At 60.0% G+C, this 18,427-nt stretch overlaps 1 protein-coding gene across 3 annotated transcripts in view; it reads left to right on the forward strand.

The window, feature by feature from the left end:
* SLC35F3 (solute carrier family 35 member F3) overlaps positions 1–18,427 on the forward strand; it is a 38,102-nt gene that overhangs the window by 15,557 nt on the left and 4,118 nt on the right. For 2 of the 3 annotated variants that reach the window (XM_036453399.2, XM_036453398.2), the window contains exons 3-5: positions 8,590–8,914; positions 16,409–16,628; positions 18,064–18,189. In XM_036453399.2, coding sequence (XP_036309292.1) covers positions 8,590–8,914; positions 16,409–16,628; positions 18,064–18,189 — 671 coding nt within the window. Of the gene's footprint in view, positions 1–3,461; positions 3,616–8,589; positions 8,915–16,408; positions 16,629–18,063; positions 18,190–18,427 lie in introns of those variants that run through there. The other variant, XM_036453400.2, reaches the window with a different exon arrangement.

Below are 18,427 nucleotides of genomic sequence, written 5' to 3' on the forward strand. Positions count from 1 at the left end.
CCCCTGACTGGGGATCCAGCCCGCCACCCGGGCCTGTGCCCTTGACCGGGAATCAAACCCTGACCTCCTGGTTCCTAGGTGGATGCTCAGCCACTGAGCCATGCCGGCTGGGCTCCATTGGGTATCTATCTATAATAATTAGCTCCAAGGACATTTGAGTTAAACTGGTGGTCGGCAAACTCATCGGTCCACAGAGCCAAACGTCAACAGGACAACGATTGACATTTCTTGGGAGAGACACATTTTTTTTTTTCTTCTTCTAAATATATTTAATTGATTTTTTTTATAGAGAGAAAGGAAGAGGGATAGAGAGCCAGAAACATCAATGAGACAGAAACACCCACCAGCCGCCTCCCACACCCCCCACTGGGGATGTGCCCGCAACCAATGCACATGCCTCTGACCGGAATCGAACCCGGGACCCTTCCGTCCGCAGGCCGACGCTCTATCCACTGGGCCACACCGGTTTTCGGCGAGAGCCACATTTTTCTTTTTAAACGGAAACTTCTTCCAACGCCGCTTCTTCCAAACAGACTCGCCCAGGCCGTGGTGTTTTTGTGGGAGAGCCGCGGTTTGCCGACCACGGAAACCCCTTTGAATTTCCTCCCTCCCATCTCATTAAGGAGCCGAACGCAGCCCCCGGAGGGTGGGGGGGGCTGGGAAGGCAGGACGGAGCCCCTCCAGGGCCATCGTCCCCGCCCCCCTGTGCCGAGGTCCCTCTCGTCCCGAATTAGAAGTCCCCTCTGTCCGCCGCGCAGGCGCTGCCGGCAGGTGCAGTGAGAGTCAAGGTCAAAGCCGGATCGATGAGCTCCCTGCGTTTCCCGGAACGCGGGCTCGGGGTGAGGCTGGCCACGGCCCGGCCCCCACGCGGACCGTCCCTCGTGGACAGCATGTGCCCTGTGTGTCCGGTTCGTTTCTGCAGCTTCGCAAGCAGGTGGGCTGGCCGGCGGGGGCGCCGTGCCGACGGGAGAGGGCCTGGCCGGTTCAGGCCGGAGCGAGGAGGGAGGCAAAGCTCACGGGGAGGGGCATGGAATGGTGTCCCCGGGTGTCCATGGGGCCAGTTCTTCCTGCCCTGGTGCCTTCAGTCCTTCACTCACTCACTCACTCATTCATTCACTCACTCATGCGTTTGTTGGTGCAGCGGTGTTTACCAAGCAAGGTCCCTGCCTCACCGCATGTTCAGCCTGGCAGGAAGCTGAAGCAGGTGTGCAAACAGCCCAGGGCAGGCAGAGGGGGTACAGATAGCCCCAGGGCAGGCAGAGAGTGGGTGTGTGCAAATAACCCAGGGCAGCCCTAGCTGGTGTGGCTCAGTGGATAGAGCATCAGCCTGCGGACTGAAGGGTCCCAGGTTCGATTCCGGCCAAGGGCATACGCCTGGGTTGCGGGCTTCATCCCCAGTAAGGGGGCGGGGGGTGCGTGCAGGAGGCAGCCCATCCATGATTCTCATCCCTGATGTTTCTCTCTCTCTCTCTCTCTCCGCCCTCCCTTCCTCTCTAAAATCAATGAAATATATATTTTAAAAAAAATGCTAAAACCGGTGTGGCTCAGTGGATAGAGCGTTGGCCTGCAGGCTGAAGGGTCCCAGGTTCGATTCCGGTCAAGGGCATGTGCCTTGGTTGCGGGCACATCCCCGATAGGGGGTGTGCAGGAGGCAGCTGGTGGATGTTTCTCTCTCATCGATGTTTCTAGCTCTCTCTCCCTCTCCCTTCCTCTCTGTAAAAAAAATCAATAAAATATATATATTTTAAAAAACCCAAAAACAACCCCGGGCAGGCAGAGGGGGTTCAGGTCCCCCCAGCAGGCAGACAGGTGTGCAAGAACTAGGGGACCTTGGGACAAGTTCCCGGTGAGAGGTGTATGACATTGCAGCTACCACTAGAGGGCAGTGCAGAGACCCTTTAAAACCCTCCCTTGGACTGAGACAACCCCAGCCCTGGGTTTTTGGGGGCCATTCTGTCCATCCCAGCTGTTCTCGGGGGCAGGCAGACACGGGAGCCCTACCAGAGGCGCTTCTGAGAACCACTCCTGCCGGAGACCTGGGGGTGTGCAGGCGGATTGTCCCCGGAAACAGCCGGCAGGTGCCACGTCAGGGGGGACCCCGTGGCTCTGAGGCCACCCTCCGCCATGTCCCCTTTGGGTGCTGAGGATGACGTCATGCCGTCCATGCCCACGTGGACCCAGGGAGCCGGACAGCGTGGGAGGGTCTCGAGGTCCGGGGAGGGACATCCCGCACCACAAAACCCGCCTTCGGCCGAAACCGGTGCGGCTCAGTGGATGGAGCGTCGGCCTGCGGACTGAAGGGTCCCGGGTACGATTCCGGCCAAGGGCGTGTGCCTTGGCTGCGGGCACATCCCCAGTTGGGGGTGTGCAGGAGGCAGCTGAGGGTTGTTTCTCTCTCATCGATATTTCTAGCTCTCAATCTCTCTCCCTTCCTCTCTGTAATAAATCAATAAAATATATATATTTAAAAAATAAAATAAAACCCGCCCTCGTCCTCCGGGGCACCTCCCGATCCCCAGTGGGGCCCCGGGGCCGGAGCAGGTGGCTGGGCGGGCACGAATGAGACGCCCACAGGCCCTCGGAGCTTGGGGGCCACACGGACCCCGGGCACCCCAGCTGCAGGGACCGTGGCGGGCGCTGTGGATGGCGCCTCTGAGGACGTACTGATAGGGTTCCGCGGCCAGTGACGCCGCAATCCGTCTGCCGTGGCTTTTTGTAACATTTAAATATGTCTTTATTGATGTCAGAGAGGAAGGGAGGGGGATAAAGAGAGAGGAACGTCGCCGAAACCGGTGTGGCTCAGTGGATAGAGCGTCGGCGATCTGCGGACTGAAAGGTCCCGGGTTCGATTCCGGTCGAGGGCATGCGCCTTGGTTGCGGGCACGTCCCCGGTGGGGGGTGTGCAGGAGGCAGCTGGTCGATGATTCTCTCTCGTCGATGTTTCTGGCTCTCTGTCCCTCTCCCTTCCTCTCTGTAAAAAAAAAAATCAAAATCAAAATATATGTGAAAAAGGAGAAAAAAAGGAAAAGGTCCCCGCAGAAGTTAATGCGTTGCCGGGGGAAGAAGCTTTGCCGGCTCTTCCCCTAAACCAGCCAGCCCTCGGGACTTGGTGCAGAGGGATGCTCCCCTCGCCACCCAAACCTGTGGAGCACGGAGGTCAAGTTCACGGCGACGGGGAGTCCCCTCCAGCGCGCGGGCCCCCTCCCCGGACACCCCCACCTCCCACCCCAAAGCTGCAGCCAGGCCCGGCGGCCAGCTCAGCGGGGTGGGCGGGGCAGGTGCGCAGGGGGTGGGGGGGGCGGGGGGCGCGCCCTTGGCCGTGACGTTGGAGTTCTCGGCGCGGCCGGCGGGCTGCGGGCTGCGGGCGGGCGGGCGGGAGGCGTGCGCGCCCGGAGCGGCGGTGGGAGGACGGCACCGGAGCCGGCTGCCGGCGGCGGGGCCTGCCGGGTGGAGGCCGCTGGGGTGGGGGCCCCGGAGGGGGGCGCTCGGCCGGCCCCGGGATGTAGGCGGCCGTGGCTCCCGCAGGCGCAGGGCTCACCATGAAGAAGCACTCGGCCCGGGTGGCCCCGCTCAGCGCCTGCAACAGCCCGGTGCTGACGCTCACCAAGGTGGAAGGTAGGGGGGCGCGGGCAGGGGGCGCGGGAAGGGGGCGGGGCCTGCACCCCAGGGGGGCGCCCCCTCCTCCTCTCCCCGCCGCAGGCCTGGGGGGCTGCCAGCTCCCGGGGGGCGGGTCGGGGGAGGGGGGGGGGGCATCCCGCAGTGCAGCCGCCTGCAGAGGCGGAGGCGGCACCTGCCAGCTCCGGGCGCCCCAGCCGCAGCGCGGGCCACAGGCGGCCCCGTGGTGCAGGGCCCCCCACCTTGGGCACATCTGGGGCGCAGCAGCGGCCCGGACTCCTCCCGGCCTGGCCTGGGCACTCGCTGGGCAGCTGGGCAGGAGGGGCTGGCCTGGACACTAGCCCGTGGCCCCCACGCTCACACACTTGGGGTCCCCGATCCCCGTTTGGAGCATCTGCTACCCCCGTCCCCCCCGCAGAGCCAGGGGGCTGCTCAGCCTGAGCTGGGCTGTGACCTGTGACCTGTGCGGTGACCCCCCCGCCCCCCAGGCCCAGCGGCCGGGACAAGCAGGGGGGTGGGGGGTGGAGCAGGGACCAGGAGAGCGAGCCTTCCTCAGACCCAGCAGCCACCTGCCTGAGTGCAGGGAGGAGCTCAGGTGTGGAGGGAGGAGGGGGCACAGAGATACCCCCCTCTCTCCCCTCAACCCTTGCTCCCCCCACCCCCGCCTCCCCCCCCAGGAGGCAGAGTGGGATGAGGGTGCTGGCCAGGCTTGGCGGGAGCTGGGAAAGCCAGTCTCTGAGTGGAGAGCAGAGCACAGACCCCTCAGCCCAGCCGGTGTGGCTCAGGGATTGCTTGAGCGTCGACCTAGGAACCAGGGGGTCACGGTTCGGTTCCCGGTCAAGGGCACAGGCCCGGGTGGCGGGCTCCATCCCCAGGGCGGGGCGGGCGTGCGGGAGGCAGCCGGTCCATGATCCTCCCTCACCGTGGATGTTTCTCCCCCCGTCTTTGAAATCGATAAAAATATTTTTTCTTTAAAAAAAAAAGAAAGAAAGAAAGAAAGAAAGCAGACCCCTCCGTGAAGGTCCTGGGACCCTGAGCCAGCACCCCGGGCGTGGGAGCCGTGTGCGGGGTAGCCCACGCCGGCCTCAGCACCTGCCCACGTGGCTCTCCCGAGAGAGAGAGAGAGAGAGAGAGAGAGAGAGAGAGAGAGAGAGAGAGAGAGAGGGTGCTCACCTGTTGGCAGGAGGCTGGAGGCAGGGAGAGCTGGCCGGAGCCTGGCCCTGGGCCGTGGCTGCCTGTGGCATCCGCCTGCTGTGCGCCCATTCTACAGATGGGAACGGCGAGGCCCAGGAGGGAGGCGTGGCTGCTGGTGAAGCCGGATTGGCGCCCGGGGCTGGCGGGTCAGAGCATGGTTTTGCAAGACCTCAGGACGATGGTTAGGGGGTTGCTTCTTTTTTCTCTCTCTCTCCTCTCCACTCGTTGTTTTGGCTCCGTTCGGCTCCAGGTGTGTCGGTTGAAGCTGTTGGCCTCTCACGTGCCTGTTGACTCATCTTGTCTGGCCTCGGAGGCTGCTGCTTGGGAGGGTGGGACTTCTCCTCCGCCTCCCGCCCCCCGGCCCTCCGCCTGCAGGTGGCCCTCAGGATTTAGTGTTGTCCATTCATCTCCCCCTCCCCCTCCTCTCGCCATCTCTCTCTCTCTCTCCTGACAAAATGCATGTTTGAATTCCTTTTCTTTTTTTTAAGTATTTTATTGATTTTTTACAGAGAGGAAGGGAGAGGGACAGAGATCTAGAAACATCGATGAGAGGGAATCACCGACCAGCTGCCTCCTGCACACCCCCCACCGGGGATGTGCCCGCCACCAAGGGACACGCCCTTGGCCGGATTCAAACCTGGGACCCTACAGTCTACAGGCTGACGCTCCATCCACTGAGCCAAAACGGCCTCAGCTGCATGTTTGAATTTCTACGAGCCTGTGTGTGTGTGTGTGCGTGTGTGTGCGTGTGTGCGTGCGTGTGTGTGTGTGTGTGCGTGTGCGCGCGTGTGTGTGCGTGTGTGGGAGGGAGGAGGGAGGGAGGGAGGGAGGGGTGGCTGGCCTTGAGAAGCGGAGTGAGGCCCGGGCAGAGGCACAGGACGCGTGGGTACGCGGGAGGGAAGCCAAGGACGGCAGCCGGCCGCCTGCGCGGGGGCGGGTGTGGGAGAGCAGGAGAGGTGTCACCCCCAAAAGCCTCTCTGGCGAGGAGGGTGTTCTCGGCGGAGACCTCGTGTGACTCGGGGAGACGGGGGAGGCGTGGAGAGGGAGGTGTGGAGAGGGAGGGAGGTGTAGAGAGGGAGGGAGGTGTGGAGAGGGAGGGAGGTGTAGAGAGGGAGGGAGGTGTAGAGAGGGAGGGAGGTGTGGAGAGGGAGGGGAGGTGTGGAGAGGGAGGGGAGGTGTGGAGAGGGAGGGGAGGTGTGGAGAGGGAGGGAGGTGTGGAGAGGGAGGGAGGTGTAGAGAGGGAGGGAGGTGTGGAGAGGGAGGGGAGGCGTGGAGAGGGAGGGGGGGGGGGGAGAGGGAGGGAGTTGTAGAGAGGGAGGGGAGGTGTGGGAGAGGGAGGGAGGTGTAGAGAGGGAGGGAGGTCGTGGAGAGGAGGGAGGTGTGGAGAGGGAGGGAGGTGTGGAGAGGGAGGTGAGGCGTGGAGAGTGGATGGAGGTGTGGAGATGAGGAGTTGTGAGGGATGTGGAGGCGGGTGGACGGGGGGGAGGGGGGGCCGGCGGCTGGTCGGACTGGCATGTCAGTCCCTGCTCCCCGGAGCTGCTGGGCCATCGGACGGACGGGAAAGGGGAGGGGGCAGGCCTCGCCCTGGCTCTCAGCAGAGACAGGGCCCCAGCTAGGAAGTCACCTTCCCGCAGAGCCTGCGGGCAAGACCTGGGACCACAGAGGAATGGGGCTGTGTGTGCCTGTGTGCGTGTGTGTGTGCGTGTGTGCATGTGTGTGTGTGCGTGTGTGTGTGCATGTGTGTGCACGCGCCTGTGTGTGTGCGTGTGTGTGCGTGTGTGTGTGTGCGTGTGTGCCTGTGTGTGTGCGCCTGTGCGTGTGTGTGCGTGTGTGTGCGTGTGTGGGCACAGGCCACACCGTGGGCGAACCCCAGTGCCATTATAAGTGGGAGAAGCAGGTGCGAAGGTCTGTGAGGTCTGTGAGGACGCAGAGCAGCCGGACCCGCAGAGGCAGAGGCCAGTTCTGCGGTGGTGGGAGCCGGGGGCAGGGGGCTCGTCCTGACGGATGTTCGACGGCCGGCTGGTGAGGCTGGCTTTGCCCTTCTGCTAATTTACTAAGAACCGTGATCTCGACTCCGCCAGCCAGGGAGGTTTTTAAAAATATAGCTTGATTGACTTCAGGGAGGCAGAGAGAGAGAGAAACATCCATGGTGAGAGAGAATCACGGATCGGCTGCCTCCGGCACGCCCCCACCCTGGGGATCCAGCCCGCAACCCGGGCCTGTGCCCTGACCGGGAATCGAACCGGGGCCTCCTGGTTCCTAGGTCAACGCTCAACCACCGAGCCACGCCGGCCGGGCAGACCGACGGTCTTGAATCAAGGTTTTGCCTCGTAGGTAGGGTTAGCACGGTCCGAAAGCATGCCCTGCAGCCTTTGGTTTGAGGCTGATAAACGCTACTTAAAGCTTTTCTAAGTTTAAAAAAAATAGAGGAAGTTTGACCCCCGTGTGTATCCTGTCCTCCCTGCCTGCACCCGCACCCCCCCACCCCCGAGTGGGGACGGCCTCCTAGTGCCAAGGGCCCCGGGACTGTGGGCCGGGGGCCAGGCCGCCGGGAAAGGCCAGCCGCGGCTCCCGGGACTCCCCCTCTGCCCGTGGTCCCCCCCAAACGGGAGGCTCAGCTCTGCTCTATTTGAGTTTCCGGCTGACCGAGGCGCACGGGCCCTGAATGAAAAGCAAACAGTGGAAAAGCACGCCGGGCCGCCCGCCGGGCCTGGTCTGTGGGAACGGGGCGCCCGGAGCCTGCCCGGGGCTGCAGGCCGGCGTCCAGGAGTCACACGTGCCCGGGTGCGAGGCCCTGGCCGTCCCCGGTGCCAGCCGAGGTTTCTAAGTACTGCTCCCCAGGGGAGGGGAGGCCGGCCATCGGCAGAGAGCCAGCGAGAGCACAGAGAGAGATCAGAGGGCCCTGGCCGGTGTGGCTCAGTGGATAGAGCTCCGGCCTAGGGGACAGAAGGGTCCCAGGTTCGATTCCGGTCAAGGGGCGGGGGGGGGGGGGGGGTGTCAAGATTCTGGAGATTAGGAATCCCAAAGAAAACATCTCTGTTTTTAAAAAATAATAATAATAATAATACATTTTTATTTATGTCAGAGAGGGAGGGAGAGGGAGGGAGAGAGAAACATCCATGATGGGAGAGAACCATGGATCGGCTGCCTCCTGCACGCCCCCCACTGGGGATTGAGCCTGCAACCCGGGCCTGTGCCCTTAACCAGGAATCGAACCCTGACCTCCTGGTTCCTAGGTCGATGCTCAACCCCTGAGCCCCGCCTACGAGTCGGCCGGGTGATGGCATCTTCTATTAAGTGTCGGTCCGGCCGAAACCAGTGTGGCTCAGTGGATAGAGCGTCAGTCTGCGGACTGAAAGGTCCCAGGTTCGATTCCGGTCAAGGGTGTGTGCCTTGGCTGCGGGCACATCCCCAGTGGAGAGGTGGGGGTGTGTGCAAGAGGCAGCTGGTTGATGATTCTCTCTCATCGATGTTTCTAGCTCTCTATCCCTCTCCCTTCTTCTCTGTAAAAAAAAAAAAAAAAAAAAAATCAATAAAATATTTTTTTTAAAAAATAAGTGTCGGTCCAGGGAGCTGCCAAAGCCCTCCCCTGTCCTCCTGGGTGGCTGGCCGTGACCCGGGTCTGTTTTGCTTCAAAAAGCTGCCTCCACACACCCTGCCCCCCCCGTGCCCAGGGTGTCCGGCCGTGGCCGTGGCCGTGGCCGTGGTGGAGCTGGGGGCCCGCTCTGGGCCCGGGGAGGATGTGAGGCCCCCTCTGACCCGTGTGCCTTCTCTCCGCAGGGGAGGAGCGCCCCCGGGACGGCCCGGCCCCCGCGGAGGCCCCGGCGGGGGCGGCGGGCCCCGAGGCCGGGCGCGGGGGCCGCCCCTGCTGCCGCTGCTCGGGGCCGCGGCTCCGCAAGCTGGGCTGGGGGCTGGCCGTGGCGCTGGGCGTGTGCGCCTCCTGGGCCGGCGCCACACAGCTGGCCAAGCGCACCTTCCGCACCTTCGACGCGCCCTTCACGCTGGCCTGGTTCGCCTCCTCCTGGAACTGCCTCTTCTTCCCGCTCTACTACGCGGGCCTGGCCTGCCGGGCGCCCGAGCGGCCCTCGGTGCAGCAACGCTACAGGTGGGTCTCCCTCGGCGGGGCCGGGGGGCGGGGGGGCTGGGACCGCCCTCGCCCGTCAGGGGCTCCCGTGTCTTCGTGGGACGGGCCGAATTCTCTCCCCGCAGCCCCCCTCGGCATGAGGAACCTCCACCTCCAGCCCCTCCCGCCCCGGCCTGGAGGGGCAGGTGGCATTTTCTAAACTGGCCTAGAGCAGCCGAAACCTGGGGTGGCTCAGGGGCTGGAGCGGCGGCCTGCGGACTGAAGGGTCCCGGGTTCGATTCCGGTCGAGGGCCTGTGCCTGGGTGGCAGGCATATCCCCAGTGGGGGGGAGGGGGTGTGTGTGCAGGAGGCAGCTGGTGGATGTTTCTCTCTCATCCATGTTTCTAGCTCTCTATTTCTCTCCCTTTGTCCTGGTAATAAAAAATCAATAAAGTATATTAAGAAAAGAAAAAAAAAGAAAAGTCAGATGGGCCAGAAGAAGGCTCGTTGGGTGACAGTGTGTGCGAATGCCATTCTGGGTCCTCCGGGGCCTGTTGTGAAGGAGGATGAGGGTCACTGCCTTCTCCCCGCCCTCGGCTGCCGCCCGCGTTCGGCAGAGCAGACGCCAAGTGACGTCTTAACCCTCCATGTTAACCCTCGGGAGCAGCTGGGCATCCTTCCTCGCTCTCCCCAATGCCTCCCTCTGAGACACGCGCCGTCAACGAGCCCCCTCCCTCAGGCATGCATTATTAATTTATAACAAAGCAAATTAAAAGCACCGGGAGCTGCAGTTCCCCGGCCGCAGCGACTCGTCGTCAGAACCACTTTGTGGCGTTACCTGCCGCTCGTTTCTCTCGGGCTCCGGGGGAGGAAGGATGCGAGTTGTTTTGTGTTTTTTTTTTCCAAGAAAAGGCCGGAAGCTGGGCCGTGGTGGCTCAGGGTTGGACACGAAGGCGTGAGCCAGGAGGTGGCGGTTTGATCCCCGGTCAAGGGCACAGGCCCGGGTTGTGGGCTGCATCCCCAGGAGGGGGCGTGCAGGAGGCAGCCGGTCCACGATTCTCATCATTGATGTTTCTCTCTCCCTCTCCCTCCCTCTCCCTTCCTCTCTGAAATCAATACAAATGTTTTTGTTTTGTTTTTTAAAAAAGAAAGAAAGGCCAAAACCGGTTCGATTTGGACCTTGGTCACAAGAGGCATGTGCAAGAGGCAGCTGATCCATGTTTCTCTCTCATGGATGTTTCTTTTCTTTTTTTAAAATATATTTTATTGATTTTCTACAGAGAGGAAGGGGGAGGGATAGAGAGCTAGAAATATTCATGAGAGAGAAACATCGACCAGCTGCCTCCTGCACGCCCCCGACCGGGGATGTGCCCGCCACCAAGGTACATGCCCTTGGCCGGAATCGAACCTGGGACCTTCCAGTCCGCAGACCGACGCTCTATCCACTGAGCCACACTGGTTTCGGCTCATGGATGTTTCTAACTCCCTCTCCCTTCCTCTCTTTGTTTTGTTTTTGTTTTTTTAAATATATTTTATTGATTTTTTATACAGAGGAAGGGAGGGAGATAGAGTGTTAGAAACATCGATGAGAGAGAGTCATCGATCAGCTGCCTCTTGCACCCCCCCCACTGGGGATATGCCCGCAACCAAGGTACATGCCCTTGACCGGAATCGAACCCGGGACCCTTCAGTCCCCAAGCCGACGCTCATCTATCCACTGAGCCACACCGGTCCCGGCTCCCTTCCTCTCTGTAAAAAACAAAACAAAACAATAAAATCCATTTTAAAGAAAGAAAAGTAAGAAAGGGTAGGGGAGAGGAAAGCCCGTTCACAAGCTCCGCCAGAGCCACGCTCGGCCCCTGGTCATCAACAGCAGGGTTTACAGGGCCTCCGAGGAGAGCACGTGAGATCCTCCTCAGACGCAGCACCATCAAACTGTCAGTCCCCCGCGTTCCTCTCTGGGCTAACGGGAACCCGGTGAGAACACCGGGACCTCCAGCCAGGCCGCCCGTGAGCACAGCCGGCCGGGACGCACCGCTCCAGGAGCCCGGGGGGCGAGAGCGGTCATGTACACGCGTGTCAGGAACGTGCGCCTGACGGGCATGCGGAAGCACGCCAGGACATGGGGAGGCGCTGACCTATGCTATAAACATGTATGTCACTGGCATGTAGAATTCGCCAAGACACACCCTCCCCCCCGCAGCAGCCCTGAGGCACAGGAATGAATCCAAATTCTATATTTTTTTCTTTAAATATATTTTATTGATTTTTTTTACAGAGAAGAAGGGAGAGGGATAGAGAGCGAGAAACATCGATGAGAGAGGAACATCCATCAGCTGCCTCCTGCACACCTCCTACTGGGGATGTGCCCGCCACCGAGGTCCATGCCCTTGACCGGAATCGAACCTGGGACCCTTCAGTCCGCAGGCTGACGCTCCATCCACTGAGCCACACCGGTTTGGGGGAAGGCGGCGGCGTGCTGACTGGGCACAGAAAGGAAGACGGCTCCAAGCAGGGGGTAGAGGCCTGGCACCAGCCGTCTCGCTGCCTCGGAGGCGGGGGCAGTGTCACACCACACACACACACACACACACACACGCACACACACACACACCCCCTCCTCCCCACGGGCCCCCTGTGGGCCTGGACTGCGGTTGGGACGTATTTTAAGGACCCTGTGCTTCCAGAGGCATCGCAGTTTGACTCAGGAGCGGGAGGCAGAAGGCGGGATCCCAGCCAGCCCGCCCGAGGGAGCGGTGCCAGCTGGGGCTGGAGTTGGGCAGCAGGAACAGAACCGGGTGTTGAGAACAGCGCGTGGGAGCCCTGGCTGGTGTGGCTCAGTGGATAGAGCGTCGGCCCGCAGGCGGAAAGGTCCCAGGTTCGATTCCGGCCAAGGGCATGTACCTTGGTTGCGGGCACATCCCCAGTAGGGGGTGTGCAGGAGGCAGCTGATCCATGATTCTCTCTCATCGATGCTTCTAAGTCTCTATCTCTCTTTCTTCCTCTCTGAAAAAATCAGTAAAATATATTTAAAAAATAAAATAAAATATATTTAAAATAAAATAAAACAGTGCGTGGGAACTCTGGCTGGTGTGGCTCAATGGATAGAGCATCAGCCTGCGGACTGAAGGGTCCCAGGTTCGATTCCGGCCAAGGGCACATGCCTGGGTTGCAGGCTCCTTTCCCAGTAGGGGGCATGCAAGAGGCAGCCGATCCGTGATTTTCTCTCATCATTGATGTTTCTCTCTCTCTCTCTCTCTCTCTCTCTCTCTCTCTCTCTCTCTCTCTCTCTCTCTCTTTCCCTCACCCTCTCCCTTCCTCTCTAAAATTAATAAAATTTATTTTAAAAAAGAAATAGTGAATGGGAGCCAGGGCCAGTCTCAAAGGGCACCTGACCTTGGCCTTCAGCAGAGGCCCTCCGAACAGTTCCAAACCCGGGAAACCCGATGGCCAGCTTCAGGCCGCAGGACAGCGCTCCTGTCTGTTACACGAGGCCAAACCGAGGACAGTGGGAAGGCTTAACGGAAAAGTTTAATTTTCTCTTAAAGACAAAAGTAATTTCAGGAAGTGCCCTCTTGGCTCATGCGGTGCCAACCAGGGCTGGGACCTGGGGACCCGCCAGGCTGCCCCATGCGCTCCGTCTGACCCTGTCCTCGTCCTTCCTCTCCCCGGTCCTCCGAGGGCCTGTGACACTGCAGGTGGGCAGACCCGGGGCCCGAGTGTGCCAGGAGCAGCCCCCCCCCGTGCCCGTCAGCCTGCTCCCTGCCGGTCACCCGGGGCCCGAGTGTGCCAGGAGCAGCCCCCCCCCCCACGCCATGCCGTCGGCCTGCTCCCTGCCGGTCACCCGGGGCCCGAGTGTGCCAGGAGCAGCCCCCCCCCCCGCCATGCCGTCGGCCTGCTCCTGCGGGTCACACGGGGCCGAGTGTGCCAGAGCAGCCCCCCCCCATGCCCGTCGGCCTGCTCCCTGCCGGTCACCCGGGGCCCGAGTGTGCCAGGAGCGCCCCCCCCATGCCCGTCGCCTGCTCCCTGTGGATCACCCGGGGCCCAGGTGCCAGGAGCAGCCTCCCTGCCCCCCAATGCCGTCGGCCTGCTCCTGCAGGTCACCCGGGGCCAGAGTGTGCCAGGAGCAAGCCCCCCCCCCCCCCCCCAAAAATGCCCGTCGGCCTGCTCCCTGCCGGTCACCCGGGGCCCAGGGGCATCGGGGACACGGACCGGACGCAGCTCCGGCTCGGCCCCCGCTGCAGGGGAGACCCCGGGCAGGCCCAGGCTCCGATGGCCCTTCTCCCCCTCCCCCATCCCTCCCTCCTCCCCCCCTCCTCCTCTGCCCCTCCTCCTCCTCCTCCCCCCCCCTCCCCCCTCCTCCTCCTCCCCTCCTCCCCCTCTCCCTCCCCCTCCTCCCCCTCTCCTCCTCCTCCTCCCCCTCCTCTCCCCCTCCTCCTCCTCCTTCTCCTCCTCCTCCTCCTCCCGCTGCCCCTGGCGGGGGCTGGGCTCAGTCTGCGCTAGCAAAGCAGGGGTGTGTGTGTTCCGAGGTGAGCTGGTTCCATGGAGCCGATGAATTATCAGGCGAACAAACGGCTGTTTGCCTAATGAATGGGCTTGGTCTTGGGCCAACAGTGGGCTGTGGACACTTCCAGGCTGTCATGGTTTGGGTTACGGTTCTATTCGGAGCAGGTGTGCCTGTGGCCGTGGGCTTTGTGCTTGGTGACTTGGCTGATGGGATCACACACACACACACTCACACACAGTTACACACACACACACACAGTTACACATATACACACACACAGTTACACATACACACATTCTCTCACACACACACACTCACACACAGTTACACATACACACACACACGGTTACACACACATGGTTACACATACACACACAGTTACACTCACACACAGTTACACATATATACACACAGTTACACATACACACACGGTTACACATATACACACACAGTTACACTCACACACAGTTACACACACGGTTACACACACAGTTACACACACGGTTACACACACACACGGTTACACATACACACATTCTCTCTCTCACACACACACACACAGTTACACATATACACACACACGGTTACACGCACGGTTACACATACACACACACACACAGTTATACACACACACACACACACACACACACACACACAATGTTGCTGGTAAAAGAGGAGCTGCTGGCCCAGCCAGCGTGGCTCAGGGATTGAGCGTTGACCCGTGAACCAGGGGGTCAGGGTTCGATTCCCGCTCAGGGCACAGGCCCGGGTTGCAGGCTGGATCCCCCGTGTGGGGCGTGCAGGAGGCAGCCGGTCCATGATTCTCTCTCATCACTGATGTTTCTCTGTCTCTCTCTCTCTCGCTCTCCCTTCCTCTCTGACATCAGTGAAAATACATTTAAATAAATAGATCTTGGCCAGCAGGTGACTCAGTCGGTAGGACCCCCCACGCCTGCACCCATCACGCTTTGCAGGCACCAGAGGCAGGTTCTCGGAAAGGATGTAAGCTTCCGGTCGGCTTCGGGTGGCTCCGGTCCCAACATGAATCATTGTTTGTGACGGTGAGTCAGCTGGAACTTGGAAATCCTCCTTGCACTGTGTTCCCGTAACAAGGGTCCACCCCTTCGTTAGAACAGGTTGACATTGACCTGACTCAGTGGATAGAGCGTCGGCCTGCGGACTGAAGGGTCCCAGGTTCGATTCCAGGTCCAGGGCATGTGCCTTGGTTGCGGGCACATCCCCAGTAGCGGGGGTGTGCAGGAGGCAGCTGATCGGTAGTTCTCTCTCATTAATGTTTCTAACTCTCTGTTCCTCTCCCTTCCTCTCGTAAAAAAAAAAAAAAAAAAATCAATAAGAAATACATTTTTAAAAATAAAATAAAATGAAATAGATTGGCATTATTGGCACGATCCCAGCACCGCCTTCTGTCGAAGCATCAGGGTCCAACCTGGCGTGCACAGAGGGAATGAGGCGACATCAGATCACCGTGCGACGTTCTCTTCCCTGCACGTCCAGAATAATTATGAGACGTGACAAGGTCCCACCCTTCCTGTAAGAGCTTTAAAGAAAACACAGCCTGGCCGTGGACCCTGCAGCTCGGTGGTGGAGCGTCCATCTATGAACCAGCAGGTTGCGGTTCGATTCCCGGTCAGGGCACAGGCCCGGGTTGTAGGCTCGATCCCCAGGGTGGGGCGTGCAGGAGGGAGGAAGCCGATCCACGATTCTCTCTCATCATGGATGTTTCTCTCTCTCTCTCCTCTCTTCCTCTCAGGAATTAATAAAAAATGTATTTAAAATAATGATGATGATGATGATGATGATGATGTTCAGTGGTTGAGTGTCGACCTCTGAACCAGGAGATCGGGATTTGATTCCCGGTCAGGGCACAAGCCCTGGTTGAAGTTTTGATCCCCAGGGTGGGGGGTGGGGGGCGTGCAGGAAGAAGCCGATCCGTGATTCTCTCTCATCGCTGATGTGTCTCTCTGCCCCCTCTTCCTTCCTCTCTGACATCGATTTTTAAAAATAAATAAATAGCCGAAGCCGGTTTGGCTCAGTGGATAGAGCGTCGGTCTGCGGACTGAAAGGTCCCAGGTTCGATTCCGGTCAAGGGCATGTACCTTGGTTGCGGGCACATTCCCAGTGGGGGGTGTGCAAGAGGCAGCTGGTCGATGTTTCTCTCTCATCGACGTTTCTAGCTCTCTATCTCTCTCCCTCTCTGTAAAATATCAATAAAATATATTAAAAAATAAATAAATAAATAAATAAATAAAAGACAGAACGAAAGAGACCCAGGCGTAGGAGGAAAAACTATATACCGTATTTTTCGGACCATAAGACGCACTTTTTTCCCCCCAGAAGTGGGGGGGAAAAGTCCCTGCGTCTTATGGTCCAAATACAGCCTACACATATACTTTAAAAAAAAAAGTTTTTTTTACTTGCCCGGCTCTTTGTGGTCTCTGTGTGCTTGCCCGGCTCTAAAATGGTTCTAAATGCTGCTGTTTACTTTACAGGGTTGATTACATGTGTTTATGACTGTGATGTTGGGTTTTAATGCACATAAAATATTTTAGGACGCTATTTGTTTCAGAATCTTTTTTTCTTCATTTCCCTTCTCTAAAAACTGGTGCGTCTTATGGTCCGGTGCGTCTTATGGTCCGAAAAATACGGTATATAAAAGCCTAAACCACCGTTAACGCAGAATGATTGGAACTGCCAGTCCTAGGACACGCGCTGAGCAGGCAGGCAGGGGAGTAGTTAGAGGCGAGCAGGCAGGCAGGCAGGCAGGCAGGCGAGCTGTTAGGAGCAAGCAGTCCCGGATTTCGAGAGGGATGTCTGACCGCCAGATGTCTGTCTGACTGCAGGGATCGGCCTAACCCGGCAGTCGGACATCCCCCGAGGGGTCCCGGATTGCGAGAGGATGCAGGCCGGGCTGAGGGCCCCCCCCCCCCCCCCCCGCCGTGCACCGATGTCAGGCACCGGGCCTCTCGTGTGATGTGACTCGAGTAACGCCTCCTTCTCTCCCGTTCCAGGGAGTGCTGCCGCTTCTTCGGAGGCAACGGCCTGACGCTGAAGGTGTTTTTCACCAAGGCGGCCCCGTTCGGTGTCCTGTGGACACTCACAAACTACCTGTACTTACACGCAATAAAGAAAATCAACACCACGGACGCCTCTGTGCTCTTCTGCTGCAACAAGGCCTTCGTGTTCTTGCTCTCGTGGATCGTGCTCAGGGACAGGTTCATGGGCGTGCGGGTAAGTCCTGGCCCCCGCCTGCCTACGCGCTCACGCCGCCCGCCCGCCCGCCCATCGGCTGGCTCCTCTGCTCCGTGCGCTGGCCCTCGAAGCTTGAGCCGCTGGCCGCCCTCCTTCCGTCCGATCTGGAGGCAGCAAGGAGCCGGCGGTGCGGGGGTACGGGGGTGGGGAGGGGGGGCTGTTCTCAGTGTGCCTGGCAGACCTTCTCGCTTGCAAACCATCCTTGACGAGAATCCATGAAAGCTTCTCGTTTCAAGCTTCTGCACAGGCATCCCACAAAGTGCATGGCCTTCTGGGGACCCCGGCCCGGGGTGTGTGTGTGTGGCCCTCGCCGGTGGGGCTCCGTGGAGAGAGAGAGCGTGGGCCTGTGGACTGAAGGGTCCTGGGTTCGAGTCCGGTCAAGGGCATGTCCCTCGGTGGCAGGCCCCATGCCCAGCCCTCCGTCTAGGGCGCATGTCAGAGGCAGCCAATTCTGTGTCTCTCGCGTATCCATGTTTCTCTCTCTGGGTCTGTTGCTTCCCCTCCCTCCTAGTCTCTCTATAAAAAAAAAAAAAAGGAGCCGAAACCGGTGTGGCTCAGTGGATAGAGCGTCGGCCTGTGAACTGAAGGGTCCCGGGTTCGATTCCGGTCGAGGGCTCGTGTGCCTTGGTTGCGGGCACATCCCCAGTGGGGGGTGTGCAGGAGGCAGCTGGTCGATGTTTCTCTCTCATCAATGTTTCTGGCTCTCTCTCCCTCTCCCTTCCTCTCTGTGAAAAATCAATAAAATAGCCGGAACCGGTTTGGCTCAGTGGATAGAGCATCAGTCTGCAGACTGAAGGGTCCCGGGTTCGATTCCGGTCAAGAGCATGTACCTTGATGCGGGTACATCCCTAGTAGGGGGTGTGCAAGAGGCAGCTGATCGATGACTTTCTCTCATCGATGTTTCTAACTCTCTCTATCCCTCTCTCTTCCTCTCTGTAAAAAATCAATAAAATATATTTTAAAATAAACAAACAAAAAAACAAAGAAGCGAGACCACAGAAGGTGATGTCGGGGCTGGGGAGTCATGGAGCTTCGGCCTTGCCAGTCTCTCCCCCTCTAGCCAGGAGCAAAGGTTTAGAGGAGGCAGCCTCGGCTGGCTGTTCAAAGAAGGACCGCACCCTGGCCGGTGTGGCTCAGTGGCTAGAGCGTCGGCTGTGGACTGAAGGGACCCGGGTCCCATTCCGGGTCAGGGCACATGCCCGGGTTTCGGGCTCCATCCCCAATGCCCGGCATTGAGCGATTCTCTCTCATCGTGGATGTTTCTCTCTCTCTCCCTCTTCCTCTCTGGCATTGTTTTGTTTTTTAAGGGACTGAGAAGGAGGCCCGTTCCCCTCAGCTCCCGAGCTCGGGAGCACCGGGCCTCGCTGGCCCGCGGGGTCCCGGGTCCCCGCCCACCGTGTCCTCCCTCCCGCAGATCGTGGCTGCCATCCTCGCCATCGCCGGGATCGTGATGATGACCTACGCCGACGGCTTCCACAGCCACTCGGTCATCGGCATCGCGCTGGTGGTGGGCTCGGCGTCCATGTCCGCGCTCTACAAGGTGAGGCGGGCGGGCGCGGGGCCTCCTGCCTGAGGGCACGGGCCTCGCAGACGGACGGACGGACGGACGGACGGACGCGGGGACCTCGGTGGGGCCGGGCCTTAGCACCTCTGCCCCCAGTGCGGTGCCCGAGCTCCTGGCAGTGTTGGCTTGAGCTCGGGTGGCCCAGCCTCGGGAGCATTTGGGACAGAATGGGTGTGGCTGTGGGCCTTCAGGGGGAGACGGGTGACATCATTCA

This window comes from Pipistrellus kuhlii, unplaced genomic scaffold (genome assembly GCF_014108245.1).
Source record: "Pipistrellus kuhlii isolate mPipKuh1 unplaced genomic scaffold, mPipKuh1.p scaffold_m20_p_25, whole genome shotgun sequence".
Taxonomy (NCBI): domain Eukaryota; kingdom Metazoa; phylum Chordata; class Mammalia; order Chiroptera; family Vespertilionidae; genus Pipistrellus; species Pipistrellus kuhlii.